The sequence below is a fragment of the Fusarium keratoplasticum genome, chromosome 11, assembly GCF_025433545.1.
Source record: "Fusarium keratoplasticum isolate Fu6.1 chromosome 11, whole genome shotgun sequence".
In the NCBI taxonomy this organism is placed as follows: Eukaryota; Fungi; Ascomycota; class Sordariomycetes; order Hypocreales; family Nectriaceae; genus Fusarium; species Fusarium keratoplasticum.
In genome coordinates, this window is record NC_070539.1 from 2,240,286 (window position 1) to 2,252,122 (window position 11,837).

The 11,837-nt window shown below is 50.1% G+C and overlaps 5 protein-coding genes across 5 annotated transcripts; 2 read left to right on the forward strand and 3 right to left on the reverse strand.

The window, feature by feature from the left end:
- Positions 1-135: 135 nt before the first annotated feature.
- On the reverse strand, positions 136-948 carry NCS57_01356500 (AA-TRNA-LIGASE-II-ALA domain-containing protein; the record flags this gene model as incomplete). Its single annotated transcript, XM_053063195.1, has 1 exon — positions 136-948. The coding sequence occupies one exon, from the start codon at positions 946-948 to the stop codon at positions 136-138; it is 813 nt and encodes a 270-aa protein (XP_052908090.1).
- A 2,510-nt stretch (positions 949-3,458) lies between these two features.
- Positions 3,459-5,206, forward strand: NCS57_01356600 (uncharacterized protein; the record flags this gene model as incomplete). The annotated part of the gene is made up of 4 exons (XM_053063196.1): positions 3,459-3,764; positions 3,827-4,198; positions 4,268-5,044; positions 5,102-5,206. The coding sequence occupies 4 exons, from the start codon at positions 3,459-3,461 to the stop codon at positions 5,204-5,206; spliced, it is 1,560 nt and encodes a 519-aa protein (XP_052908091.1).
- Positions 5,207-6,316: 1,110 nt separating this feature from the next.
- On the reverse strand, positions 6,317-8,773 carry NCS57_01356700 (Zn(2)-C6 fungal-type domain-containing protein; the record flags this gene model as incomplete). The annotated part of the gene is made up of 6 exons (XM_053063197.1): positions 6,317-6,343; positions 6,396-6,698; positions 6,756-7,349; positions 7,418-7,495; positions 7,598-8,156; positions 8,541-8,773. The coding sequence occupies 6 exons, from the start codon at positions 8,771-8,773 to the stop codon at positions 6,317-6,319; spliced, it is 1,794 nt and encodes a 597-aa protein (XP_052908092.1).
- Positions 8,774-9,514: 741 nt separating this feature from the next.
- NCS57_01356800 (NmrA domain-containing protein) lies at positions 9,515-10,710 on the reverse strand (the record flags this gene model as incomplete). Its single annotated transcript, XM_053063198.1, has 6 exons — positions 9,515-9,726; positions 9,785-9,937; positions 9,990-10,154; positions 10,204-10,354; positions 10,411-10,616; positions 10,668-10,710. 6 exons carry the CDS (start codon positions 10,708-10,710, stop codon positions 9,515-9,517), a joined length of 930 nt encoding a protein of 309 aa, XP_052908093.1.
- Positions 10,711-11,142: 432 nt separating this feature from the next.
- On the forward strand, positions 11,143-11,815 carry NCS57_01356900 (Nitroreductase domain-containing protein; the record flags this gene model as incomplete). Its single annotated transcript, XM_053063199.1, has 2 exons — positions 11,143-11,427; positions 11,489-11,815. The coding sequence occupies 2 exons, from the start codon at positions 11,143-11,145 to the stop codon at positions 11,813-11,815; spliced, it is 612 nt and encodes a 203-aa protein (XP_052908094.1).
- Positions 11,816-11,837: the final 22 nt, after the last annotated feature.

The following is an 11,837-nucleotide window of genomic DNA, read 5'->3' on the forward strand; positions in this document are numbered from 1 at the left end:
TGCCATTGTCGATGGATGCTTTGTACACAGGGAAACGCAACTGGTCGAGTTGGTATAACGAGAACCCATTGGCTATATATAGCTATGTCTCCTACCGCGGACAAACCAGGTCGAATTCGGCTAAATCCCTCGAGATTACGGCAACAAGTAGCTAACTTTTGACTTGCCCTTGCTTCTCGATATCTTCTTAACCTTGGTCTCGCCGCACAAGTCGGTTGTGTCAACATGGGTTCCTCCACAGGGGTACACTTCTGCCCCAACAATCTTGACGACGCGGAACTTCTCCCCAGGAGCTACGAAGCTCGCGTCAGGCGTCAGACGCTCCAATCCATTGTCGCGGAAATCCTGTTCATCCCACCAGTCGATCTCAACGGGCATCTTTGCCGCGATGAACTCGTCCACCTTTTGCTGAATGACGTCTTTCCATTTTCCTTCAATGAGTCCCTGGAACTCGCACGATGCGGAATCAGGAAAGTGTGAGGCTTTCAGCTCGTCAAAATCGTCGATCTTGTCCTTTAGGAGGTGGTTGACTGCCGAGCCGAGGACGTGACCAGCAGTATGGTATCGTGAATAGAGGAGGCGTAGTTCAAGGTCGATCACCTGGCTCACATCGTGGCCTTGACTAAAAGTGTCGCCCGGGGAGTTGAATCGTCCAAAGTGCAAGACTTGACCGTTGCCTGTTGCATCCATTCGAGCCGCCGCGACAGTAAAACATGCGCCACCTTGATCCGTCATCTTGCCGACATCTGAAGGTTGGCCCCCGCCTTGGGGATGAAAGATGGTTTGTTCTGTGATGACGGCGTAATCATGCTCAGTGCCTTGCTTGAAAAGATCTTGGTTATGTTGCTCAAGATCACCATAGGATTGCACCGCCACTACCCTGGTCTGAAGAGTAGAAAGCTTTCCATCTCGCTGAAAGGCGAGGAAGGTCCTGATCGGCAAGGTCATGCTAGTGTTGAAGGAGCGGGACGAGGCTCGTATCCTACAGCGCGGGAGATTCTGCGTATATGAAAGTCCAAGTCGGAAGAGCAAAGAGACTGGCAAGCGAAGTGTGTATAACATACTCAGGGGCAGTGAGTCTCGATCTGAGGCATTTGTGGCAGTTTAATGGTCCTCCGCTATTGGTCCAGATCACTGACTCAGCGCTCCTGATAACTAAACGATCCAGATAAGATTAGATAAGAGATTTCCCTTTTATATACCTCGGGATACACTTGTTTGCATCTTTTCATCTATACTATAGTTTTTATTATAGCAAGAAATCGACCCTATTCCTTAAATTACTAGGACTCCTAGCCTAGCTCTAGATCATTACTCGTGGCTTGACTAGCCTCTTGCTCCTAGAATATATACTTCCTCATCTCTATCTAAGCACCTAGGCTCTATTTAAAGCTTAGGCCCTTAGCTTTGATCTATCCCGAATGGATAGGGTGTTCCATCGGGCCGATCTGGGAAATCTCGTCCTTTATCTATTTCTGGGGGATAGGGCCAAATCTGACAAGGTAAATATTACATGCCTCACCACGGGCACCTAGAAGTTTAATTTCCGCGTCGGCGTAAATGAAGAAATAGCTGTGGTAACCAACAAAGTAATCGTCATCATCACGCGATGGCCAGAATAGGCCAGGAAGGTGACTGTCCACACTGTTGTCTTGATCAGAAGTCTCGAGAAGACAGCCCAGCCACAAGAGCAAAGGAGACAATTGCCAACACGTGACGGTATTAAAGTGAAGAGCCGTAAATTACTGATTGCTAATCGTGGGCGCTTCTCGGTGCAAGCGCTGGTGTGGCGTTGTAAATACCCAAGGAACGTTGGAACGCCGATGGGGCCTCCCTTGCACAGCAAATTACTACATCCATCTTTCCTTCCATGGAATATAACGCTAAGAGGTAAACTAATGTTGAATGAATCTGTGCTCCTCTTCCACGTATTGATCCTTGAGTTTGAAAGGTGGGCAGGGTAGGAGAACTGCGATCACCCGAGCGCGGTGCTCTTTGGAGGCGTTGATCCACCTGTGCATTGTTGCACGCTGGATTATATGGTCCTGTTGAAGTAGTGAATTATTTAGTCAAGGTATTGTCAAAGCGTGGAGAGCCTACGAAGCAAAACGTGGAAAGCAACTTGAAACGAGAGGTAGATGGAGTATTATAGTTGGCAGAGAAATATAGAACTTACCCCAGCTCTCAGTAGAACCCTTTGTCCACTATCAAGTTCGTGGTAGACCTCACCCATCACGCAGGTCGAGATGTCCAGAGATACAGTCCTGTGCATATGCCCTACCGCACCAGGGTCAAGATCTAGGTTCACGACATTGGCTCCTCCCAGTTCCATCTCGCCCGTATGAGGGTTCAACTTGGTAGGAGGCACGATTATTTCTTGCCTCGTGCGGCCGACAACCGAGTCATGTGATAGATGCGCCTTCAAATCCTCGTCATCTGCCAGGTCGGGTGCCAATTTCGCTGTTGCATAAGAGCGGGCTGCTGTGCCAAAACCTGGCACTGGGAAGTAATGTAGCTCAGGGGCGTCGACATAAATGCTTTCCCCGATGTCATGATCATGGCCTGTTATATATCGCTTGATAGGCATGCCTCTAGTAGCGTCCGTCGAATGCGAATCTGTCGGTGAGGGATCCATTAGGTGTCTGTAGCAAGTTTCGAGGTGGGCGCTTGAAAGCTTTACTTCGTCAGCGGATAGGGTATATCAGGAATATTCTAATTAGCCAAAAGTTTTAGTAAGCGTATGCAGATAATTGTGGCCCAGGTATTGCACTTACATGTCTTGGGGTGCTGACTTGGGGGAGAGGCCACCGTTGCTGTTCCTCCGGATGCCCCACGACATGGGGCCGTACCGACGACTGCTTTTATTTGGATTAAGCTGGAGTCACACCTCGTGGCTCCCAGCCTATCCCTGATTTCCCAAATTTTAACTCTATGGGATCGGTAACAAGGAGCCGGAATGGCACCAACAAGCGATGTAAACTTGAACCCTTTTCGACATGGTGGCCACGGCACTGCTGCTCAATTCCGAGATATGAATTCCGGAACGCTCTCGTCTACTACTCAAGTTCAGAATCTATGCATTAAGCTAATCATTTAATGCAATGTCTCTTAATCATAGCAGCAAGAACAATCAAGCCGGTTGACACAGGGCCTCTGGTCTGTCGGCGACATCCATCTATGACTATACAGAGTATTTTTTATTTTAAGAACTTACGTCTTGAAGGGAATCCATTGTTTGTGAACATGCCTCCCGCGTCGTTTTCTTCATCTGTTAGGCATTGCCATGTCCAATTGTTATGCGTTCCGGGCTTGCCGGAAGAAGACCGGAGAAAGTTCCGGAGACATTCCGTGATGTCGATCTATATACCGACGATAACATTAAAACAGGCCTTACTTTGTTACTTCTGAGCTGTGTACACTACCCCATGGAAGCCAATCATCAATAAGTTATTCCCAAAATGATTCTCGAGCTTCTCATCCCTCATTCCTTCGGCATCGCCACTTTATGGCTCCTTGCCGGCGTCCTTCTCCGTCTTCTTGTGAACAAGTACGGACAGGGCTTGAACAAGATCCCCGGCCCGTGGCTGGCGGGCTTCACAGACTTATGGAGACTTTTCATTGTCCGAGGGCGCCGGGCCCAGGAAGTGCACATCGAACTGCACAAAAAGTACGGTCCGATGGTTAGACTGGGCCCGCGAGCGGTATCTGTAGCGGATCCGGAGGCGATAAAGATCATCTACAGCCCAAGTTCTGGGTATTCAAAGGTAAATTTTGGTACAATGAGCTCACGCAATGGCAGAATTGGTTGCTAACGCTACACGCACAGTCAGGTTTCTACCCAGTGCAGCAGGCCTTAGCCAAGGGGAACAGACTCGAGACCATGTTCAACACGGCCAATGACAGATATCATGCAAGGCTCCGCAGATCTGTCTCGAATGCATATGCAATGAGCACCTTGGTTGCTTTTGAACCGTTTGTCGATTCGACCTCAACCGAGTTTCTCAAGCAGCTGAAGCTTCGTTTTGCCGACCGACCAGGAGACGAGGGCATATGTGACTTTGGGGCTTGGCTTCAATACTATGCGTTTGACGTGATTGGTGAATTGACCTTTTCTAAGCGCCTGGGTTTCGTCGAGACAGGCCGTGATGTTGATAACATCATTCGAGATTTGGAAGGCTTCTTGAACTATGTGTCATGGGTAAGTAGAGTATCCGTTCAGCCCTGATTATGTCTAGAGCAACTGGCTGACATTTGACATCTTCACAAGATTGGCCAAATTCCCTTCCTCGACCGCTTGTTTATCAAGAATCCGATCAAGATTTGGATGGCTAAGAACGGTCTACTCAACTCGAGTGCCCCTGTTGCAGAATTTGCAAAAAAGCATGTCGTCGAACGCCAGCGCGAAGAAGAATCGGGGAATTCGAAAATTCCGAGAAGAGACTTCTTGAATCGGTTCAAAGAAGCGCGAGCCAAGGACCCCGAGTTCATCACGGAACAACTGGTTCTCGCTTTGACAGTCGCGAACATGTTTGCGGGCTCCGATACGACCGGCATAACGATGAGAGCTGTCTTTTACTACTTGCTGAGGGATCCATCAAAGATGGACAAACTGCTTGATGAGCTCACCAGGGAGAGCAAGGCTGGGAGGTTCTCGAGAGAGGACGGGCTAGCCCAATGGGAAGAAGTCAGAGACTTGCCGTACCTCAGCGCCGTGATCAACGAGGCTCTACGCTGCCATCCTGCCGTCGGACTTACAATGGAAAGGATAGTTCCACCCAGCGGAGTCACTATTGCTGGTCATTTCCTACCCGGCGGTACCATCGCCGGATGCTCTGCGTGGGTCATCCATCAAAACGCCGAGGTGTTTGGGTCTGATGCCGCGGACTTCCGACCCGAACGCTGGATAGACGCGACTCCAGAGCAACGACGACGGATGAGCAATTGTCTGTTCTCCTTCGGTGCGGGAGCTAGGACATGCATCGGCAAGAATATCTCTTTGCTCGAGCTCTACAAGCTCGTCCCGACAATCCTTCGGAGGTTTGAGGTCAGTAATCACAGAAACTTAGGAGTTAACGAAATCTGACGTTTGCTTTTGTTCTAGCTTGAGCTGGTGAATCCAGAGACGCCCTGGAAGCTGCATAATGCTTGGTTTGTGAGACAGGCAGGCTTCAATGTACGACTCAAGGAAAGAGACAAGATCATCTGAGCATTTAAATGCCAAGCGTGAGTTGGAAATTGCATAAATGTGATAATCCTAGTGTTCAAGGGCGAGGCGCTGGATACACTGATGGCCTGGCAAGAGTTCATGTACTTTCGATCTGGTCTAACGGGACTGTCCCTAGATTGTGAGACGTCATCTCGCAGCTGGAGTTGGATACTACCGAAATGAAGAAGAAGCAAAGGGGTTTTGGCTTGCCTGGAAATGTATAAAATAGGGCGAAACTCATATCACCTCGGTCTACTGCCTAGTGTAGACCGGCCTTGCCACACTCAAATTGAACTCTGACAGCACCATTCCTTGGTGAGCGCTTTTCCGTGTGAAAAAGCAACACGATACTTGTTCTATTCTCAGTGCGGCCATGAACCATGTTAAGGACCAGGTGTCAAGAGTAGAGCAGCTTAATAAAGGTCTACGTTGAAGACTACCAGTACAACGCGTCTGTATTCCAGTCTGGACCGAAATTTTCACTTCAAATTCTCATTGAATCATAAATCTCATCTCATAACAGGTTTGAACCTAGTATATCAAGATCCATCGTTGACGTATCGTAGAGATCCATCAAAGCAGGGTCCATGTCCATATCGAGATTGAAGGCGCCGTTGAGTCCCAAAACGCCCAGCTTCGCCTCACCATAATCCCGATCAGCGACTGAATTGGCATCTCTCGTATTATCAAGCCTCTCGTTGCCTGAAAATGTTGAGAATCCCACGCCATTTGACCCAAATTGCTCCCCGAACGTTTCAAAGTTAAAATCTGACATGACCCAACTATTCCGACTGTCGCCACTTGGTCCAGCCATCCATGATGCAGAAAGCTGCTCGTTCTTTCTGAAATTTGCGCTTGATCTCTCGACTGATGCGCCACTTGCATCAGGGTTGTATGAGAAGGCATCTGATCCTTGTTCCCTTCGTGCCCCCCCTCCAACCGCATCGACTGAACCATCAAGGTCACTTGAATGGAGGATGGAAGTCCCTGGTCTGGATGAAATCCGGTACGGCTCTTGATCCTCTGCTTGGGGCGTGAGTTGTTGCAGCGGTTTTGCGGTCCGCGAGTCCCGTCGCACGCTCTTTGGGCTCAGGCGCCCGTGGCTATCATTCATGTTCCCTGCCAGAGTTTGGTGTACTAGTCGACTAAGCCTAGAGACGCAGCGCGTCATCTTTCCGGAGACCCAGACCTTGTGGCTATACAGAATCAAAGACTGGGTTGCTGCCAGCACGAGGGAGCCATATCTCTTCTTGGAACCCAGTTCCCTGGAAACCAATGCGATCATAATCATGGCGCAGCTTGTGACGTAGTGACTGAGAGCGAAGCTATATTTGATGAGGTCATCTTTAATGTTTTGGTGGGCAGTGAGGATCTTTGCGGCGAGGCCAGCGCACTCTATGGACGACTCCAGGTCGTCCTCCTCGGTGAGGCTCAGTGGCCTCGAACTGGGTAAAAGGGGCCTTCGTATTAAAAGGCGAAGATATGTGCAGCACTACCTCAACTGTTAGCCGATGGTAGAAGGAATAGGCCCTCAATGTATGGGACTTACCGTGGACAGAATAACAGTCTGCTTGATCTGCCATCGCAAGCTTGTGCTGAATTGGGATTCGTAGGGTTCGTCCGGGTCGTACCTCAGGTTCTTGGGAGCTGTATCTAGCAGCTTACAAAGAACAGTATCGACATATTCGACCATAGCAAATGTAGGGGCACTAGATGCTTTGACGCCGTACAACACCTCCCAAGCCTTTCCCGCCACACGAGAATATCGAATCATAGCAACAACATAAGGTATCGGCGAGGGCAATATGTCTCGATCAACCTCAGCTGTGATCTCATGCTGCAATTCTGCCATGGTCTCGTTTCTTGTCGAAAATCTAGTCATCCATTCATCGCTGAGGTCGATCGGTAGTGCCGTGTCCACGTTGCTGTCTTGAATGAGGAACGGTTTGCCAGACTCGAGGGCTATCCGACGATCTATCATGTATATCACCCACCACGCCCGACAATATAGCTGGTTGTAAAACGCAGGCATGGTGTCGATGGTACTTTGACGGTGTATCCCTATGGTGTGTGCAACAGACACGGTGAGCGCCAGGACCCTAGCAGCTTTCTGGTTCGCATCTAGACGAAACAGATAGATAACCTGAAGAAAGTAAGTATAGCTATTCTCTGGAATACTTCCAATAAGAACAAGCTGTATAGTTCACTTACTCTTACGATCAGAACTTGCAGCATAAGCAGGGACTTTGTGGCCGTGTTGCTAGTCTCGAGCAAATCCTGGAGGAGACTCTTCCCGACACAATACAAGCTCCAACCAGACGATGAGACACCACTTGGATCGGCAATCCTTGATGAAATGCTGCATCGCCCGAGGGCTAGACAGAAACACACCAAAGCCATCGAGACCCGCATGTGTTCCCCTTCTGCGGATTCTGCTGTGGGCCAGGGAGTAGAGTATTGCCACATCTCATTGAACGTCTCCCATATGGCAGGAGGATGGATGAATGGATACATGGGATGGATCTCGTCCAAATAGACTTGTAGATAGTATCTCGATTGGTTCTCGTCGATGTTGACGCCGTGTTGTGCAAGGATGCTATCAAACCACCATCTCCCTTTTCGAACCCCCAACTCGCCTGGGGACGTTGCCGGAGGGTGGAGAGAAGAGGCGGGTGAGGAATGCTCGAGCCGCAACCCTGAAGATACAACACTGTTGTGGTCCAAGGTCTCATTGTCGTCTTCGAACGCCGGATTCATAGTTATCTCCCCAGCAAACGTTTGGCCGTCTGCCTCTAAGGCACTCTGAAGTTTCGCAGGAGAATGTTTGAGCTGCTCGTCGGGAGAAATGTGGTTGAGAGGAGGAATGGTCGAGTCAGAGCCGGGCGGTCGCATGAGACGCAAATGACGCTCTACGGCGTCCAAGCGAGCTAAGATCTCAGAGCTGATGGTGCTATCATATTGATCATACATGAGCTGATGTGTTCAATCTAGGGCTAGATGCAGAGCTCTTACCTTTCAGCTGAGATAGTAAGTGGCCCGACTCCAGGTTGGACATGGATTTCTCCAGCAGTCGCCCTAGAGTCTCGTCGACCCTGCTGCCCACTTCCTCTCGGGGCGGACGACAGACATGGTAGCTGTTTTATTAAACATTGGCGACATGGGTCTCCACCTTCACACTTGATATCGCTCAAAAGGTTAGCATGGGTGACTGAAGGCGGGAGAGTCGGGAGCAGAAAAGAACTGACCTTGATCTTGCGTTGCTGACAAGAAGTGCTGTGGCAAGGGCTATCAATACGTTGTTCGGCGACAACCGGCAGCAACAGGTTTGACATACCAGGCTCTGGATATGTATTTTCCCCTCTTCATCTTCTTTACCGGACGCTCCGGTTTCTCAAGAGACTCAGCACCAGCACTGGCACCTGTGGCGACTTCGACGACATCACCTCGCTTTTCGTCTCCATTCTCGTTATCACAGGGTGCGACAGCTGGCCCATCATGAGCCCCTGAGGGGTCCTGGCCGCCGTCTTCGTTGCGGGCGCCACGGTCCTGGGCATCTGACGACGACATTGTGCTGAGACCAAGCTGAGGGATGACAGAGAGGGGAATAAAGCGTGGCAAGCGCGGCGCAGATGGATACAGAGTGAAGTGAAGCTGGCTTCGGATCCTCGGCAGACAGTTCCTACAGCTCAACACAAGGTTGCAAGGAATAGATCAAGACTGCTTACTGCACCTTCGTGCCGTGATGGATCCGCTTCCCCGCTTCCCCGCGAACTCGTTGCCCCGCGAGTTGAGGCGCAACTAGCGTCCGAAGGCGTTCCATGCCGTTCAAGATGGGTGGGAGGCTGACCTCGCTTGCCCAGCTTTTCATGGATTAGTGCGCAGCTAGTCATTACCCCAGATCAGGGAGGATTGGTCAAGCATGGGTGGGATTGGTTGCGGGCCTCGGGCACTCGGAATTCTGGACGGAATTTCCGGATACCCCTTGTCGAATGGAATAGAGTTTCGTGCTTCCAGAGTCCAGACCCATTCGCTTAGTCCTCTCAAACCAGGAGGGGACACATACCGGAGGCCGCTTCTGCTTTACTGGCTAGCTGCTCGAGGGTCTAAGGGGCTGCGCTATTTAGCAAGTATCATCCTGGGCTTCATTCGTTTGCCCAATTTTCAATAGCATGTCACATGTGTAGAAAGTCAGAGCTGTGTTCTAGATTCACCATTGACTAAGATCTCAAATGATTGACTGCGTCGTATGTTGACCCCTACTCGCGATTGAAGACAATGACCCATGGCCTCCTTCTCTGCCGAGCCTGCCTAATTCACCGGCGAAATACCAAGATGCGGAAGCAGTCTCTCCTTAATAAAATCTTCGGCGCTGTGGAGTTTCACTCCTAGCTCAAGCACCTCAGGAGGCGGGATTTCGACTCCAGGGTACATGCCAACGTTGTTGTACAACTGCAGCATGATGTCGCGATCTGGAATGCCACACGTCGGCTTGACCTTGTAAATGACCTTCTTCCCAGAGACTGATTCAATTGCATCATTAGTACATGTAGATTTTAGCCTTAAGCACAGGAAACAAACCCTTCTCGAGGACGGTGTTGATCTGCCCCATAGTCTCGCGGGCCCCACTGGCGAGAAAATATTTGCCGTCGAGACTGGCCTTTTTCGTCTCCCACTGATCAAAGACAGCCTTACAGACAGCCGAGAGATCTTTTTCGACATAAAGTGATGTGACTAGAGCTCTGATTAATAATCTGACTTCTATTGTGAGGAGAAATCCACCAACGTTCGGCATCGGGCCCAATGATGGGTCGGGTCATGGTGATAACATCGGTGTCCTTGTCATAAGAGGCATATTTACGCAAGATCATGTTTTCATAAAAGTTTCCAGTCCGGATAAAACAGCCCTTGAGGCCAGCTGCCCGGATAACAGCGTCGACGGATTGTTTGCCTGGAATTGGTTGGTTCACACTCGCTCTTCCAGGGAGTTAATGTCTTACCTTCGTACAATCGAGTCACAAATTTGCCCCCGGAGATCTCGCGGGAACTTGGCAGTGTGCTCCATAAGAAGCACTCAACGCCTGCTGCCATTGCCGCTTCAACAATATGCTGGCCCTGTTTTTCCTCGCTCATGGGGTCATCAAGGACGGCCTAAAAGGTTCACACGTGAGCTAAGCGATCCAGGATGTTGATCCGAAGTGACCGACCGTATCATAGAAGTCAGTGACAGCAAAGACACCCCAGACACCTTGGAAGGCCTCTGGCAAGGTCGAAGGAATAGTCAAGTCCGCCTTGATCAGCTCGGCTCCCTGTGCAGCCAAGGCTCTCGCTTTGTCTGAATCTGGGTTTCGGGTAAGGCATCGGACTTGGTACTGTTGTGGATACTGAAGCAGTAGCTTTGCAACAGATCCGCCTGAAGGGATCAGCCAAGCGAGTTAAGCTGGGTTATCAGGGGTGAACTTACCCTGAGTGCCAGTTGCACCGAGGACGAGAACGGTTTGCGCCATACTGAAAGGTTTTAGTATCGTTGGGGAAGTTTCAACAAGCTTGTGTTCAAGAGCGTGCTAGCAAAGAGGTTTCAAGGCAACTTTGAGACACTTGGAACTACAACAACGAAGAAATAGAATCTCTTAACACTCAGCATGAGACTAGTCTATGTAGCTATCCTCGCCATAGCGCGTGGTACAAGAGGAGGCCATGAGAGAGGACGAGATGGGGCACCACACTCCAGAATGTGGGGGACCCAAGAGATGGGGCACCCGCAACATGGGGCCGCATCAATGGTGGGGCCTCTAGGCCTAGGGAGAGTTGAGTTATCAGTGCTTTTATCATGAATCGAAATATTAGGAGACCTTAGACGTCTAACTTTCTTCCTCATCGCTGTCAATCAGTCCTCGCGAGTTCAAATCCACCCTCAACATCTCTGCAAGCCTTAAAGAATGGCGGGCAAGTTTCTTGCTGAGATCAAGAGCCGTCGAACCTGCTATTCACTCGAGGCCAAGTCCCCAATAAGTGATGCTCGAATTGTCGAGATCGCCTCCGAGGTGGCCAAGCATACGCCGAGCTCTTTCAACTGCCAGGCTACTCGATTGGTCATTCTCTTGAGAGATGAGCACGCCAAGTTCTGGGAGATTGCAAAAGAGTGCTTCAAGGCTACCATGCCTGAGGCAACCTATCAAGAGTATGAGAAGAAATTGCTGCAGCGCCAAGCAGGATACGGCACGGTGAATGCACCTCCAATGACCCGCAAACTTCTTCCGCCAGGCCGTTTCTAATGTTCGATAGATACTTTTCTTTGAAGATCTAGACGTGATTCGTGAATATCAGGTGAAGAATCCGCGATTTACGTGGCATCTCCTGCAGTTTTCTGAGCACAATAACGCAATGCAAGCCATTAACATGTGGACGGCACTCAGTCTTGAGGGCCTGGGATGCAACTTGCAACATATTAACCCCATTATCGATCAGAGAATCGTTGGGCAGTGGGGCGTTTTGCCTCAGTGGTCATTGAAAGCACAGTTGGTTTTCGGAACGCCTACTGGTGCACCGGCCCACGACAAGACGTTCATCCCGGTTGAAGAGCGTCTTTTCGTGCACGGTTTGGGCTCCTAGGCACTCAGACTTTGATCCTGGC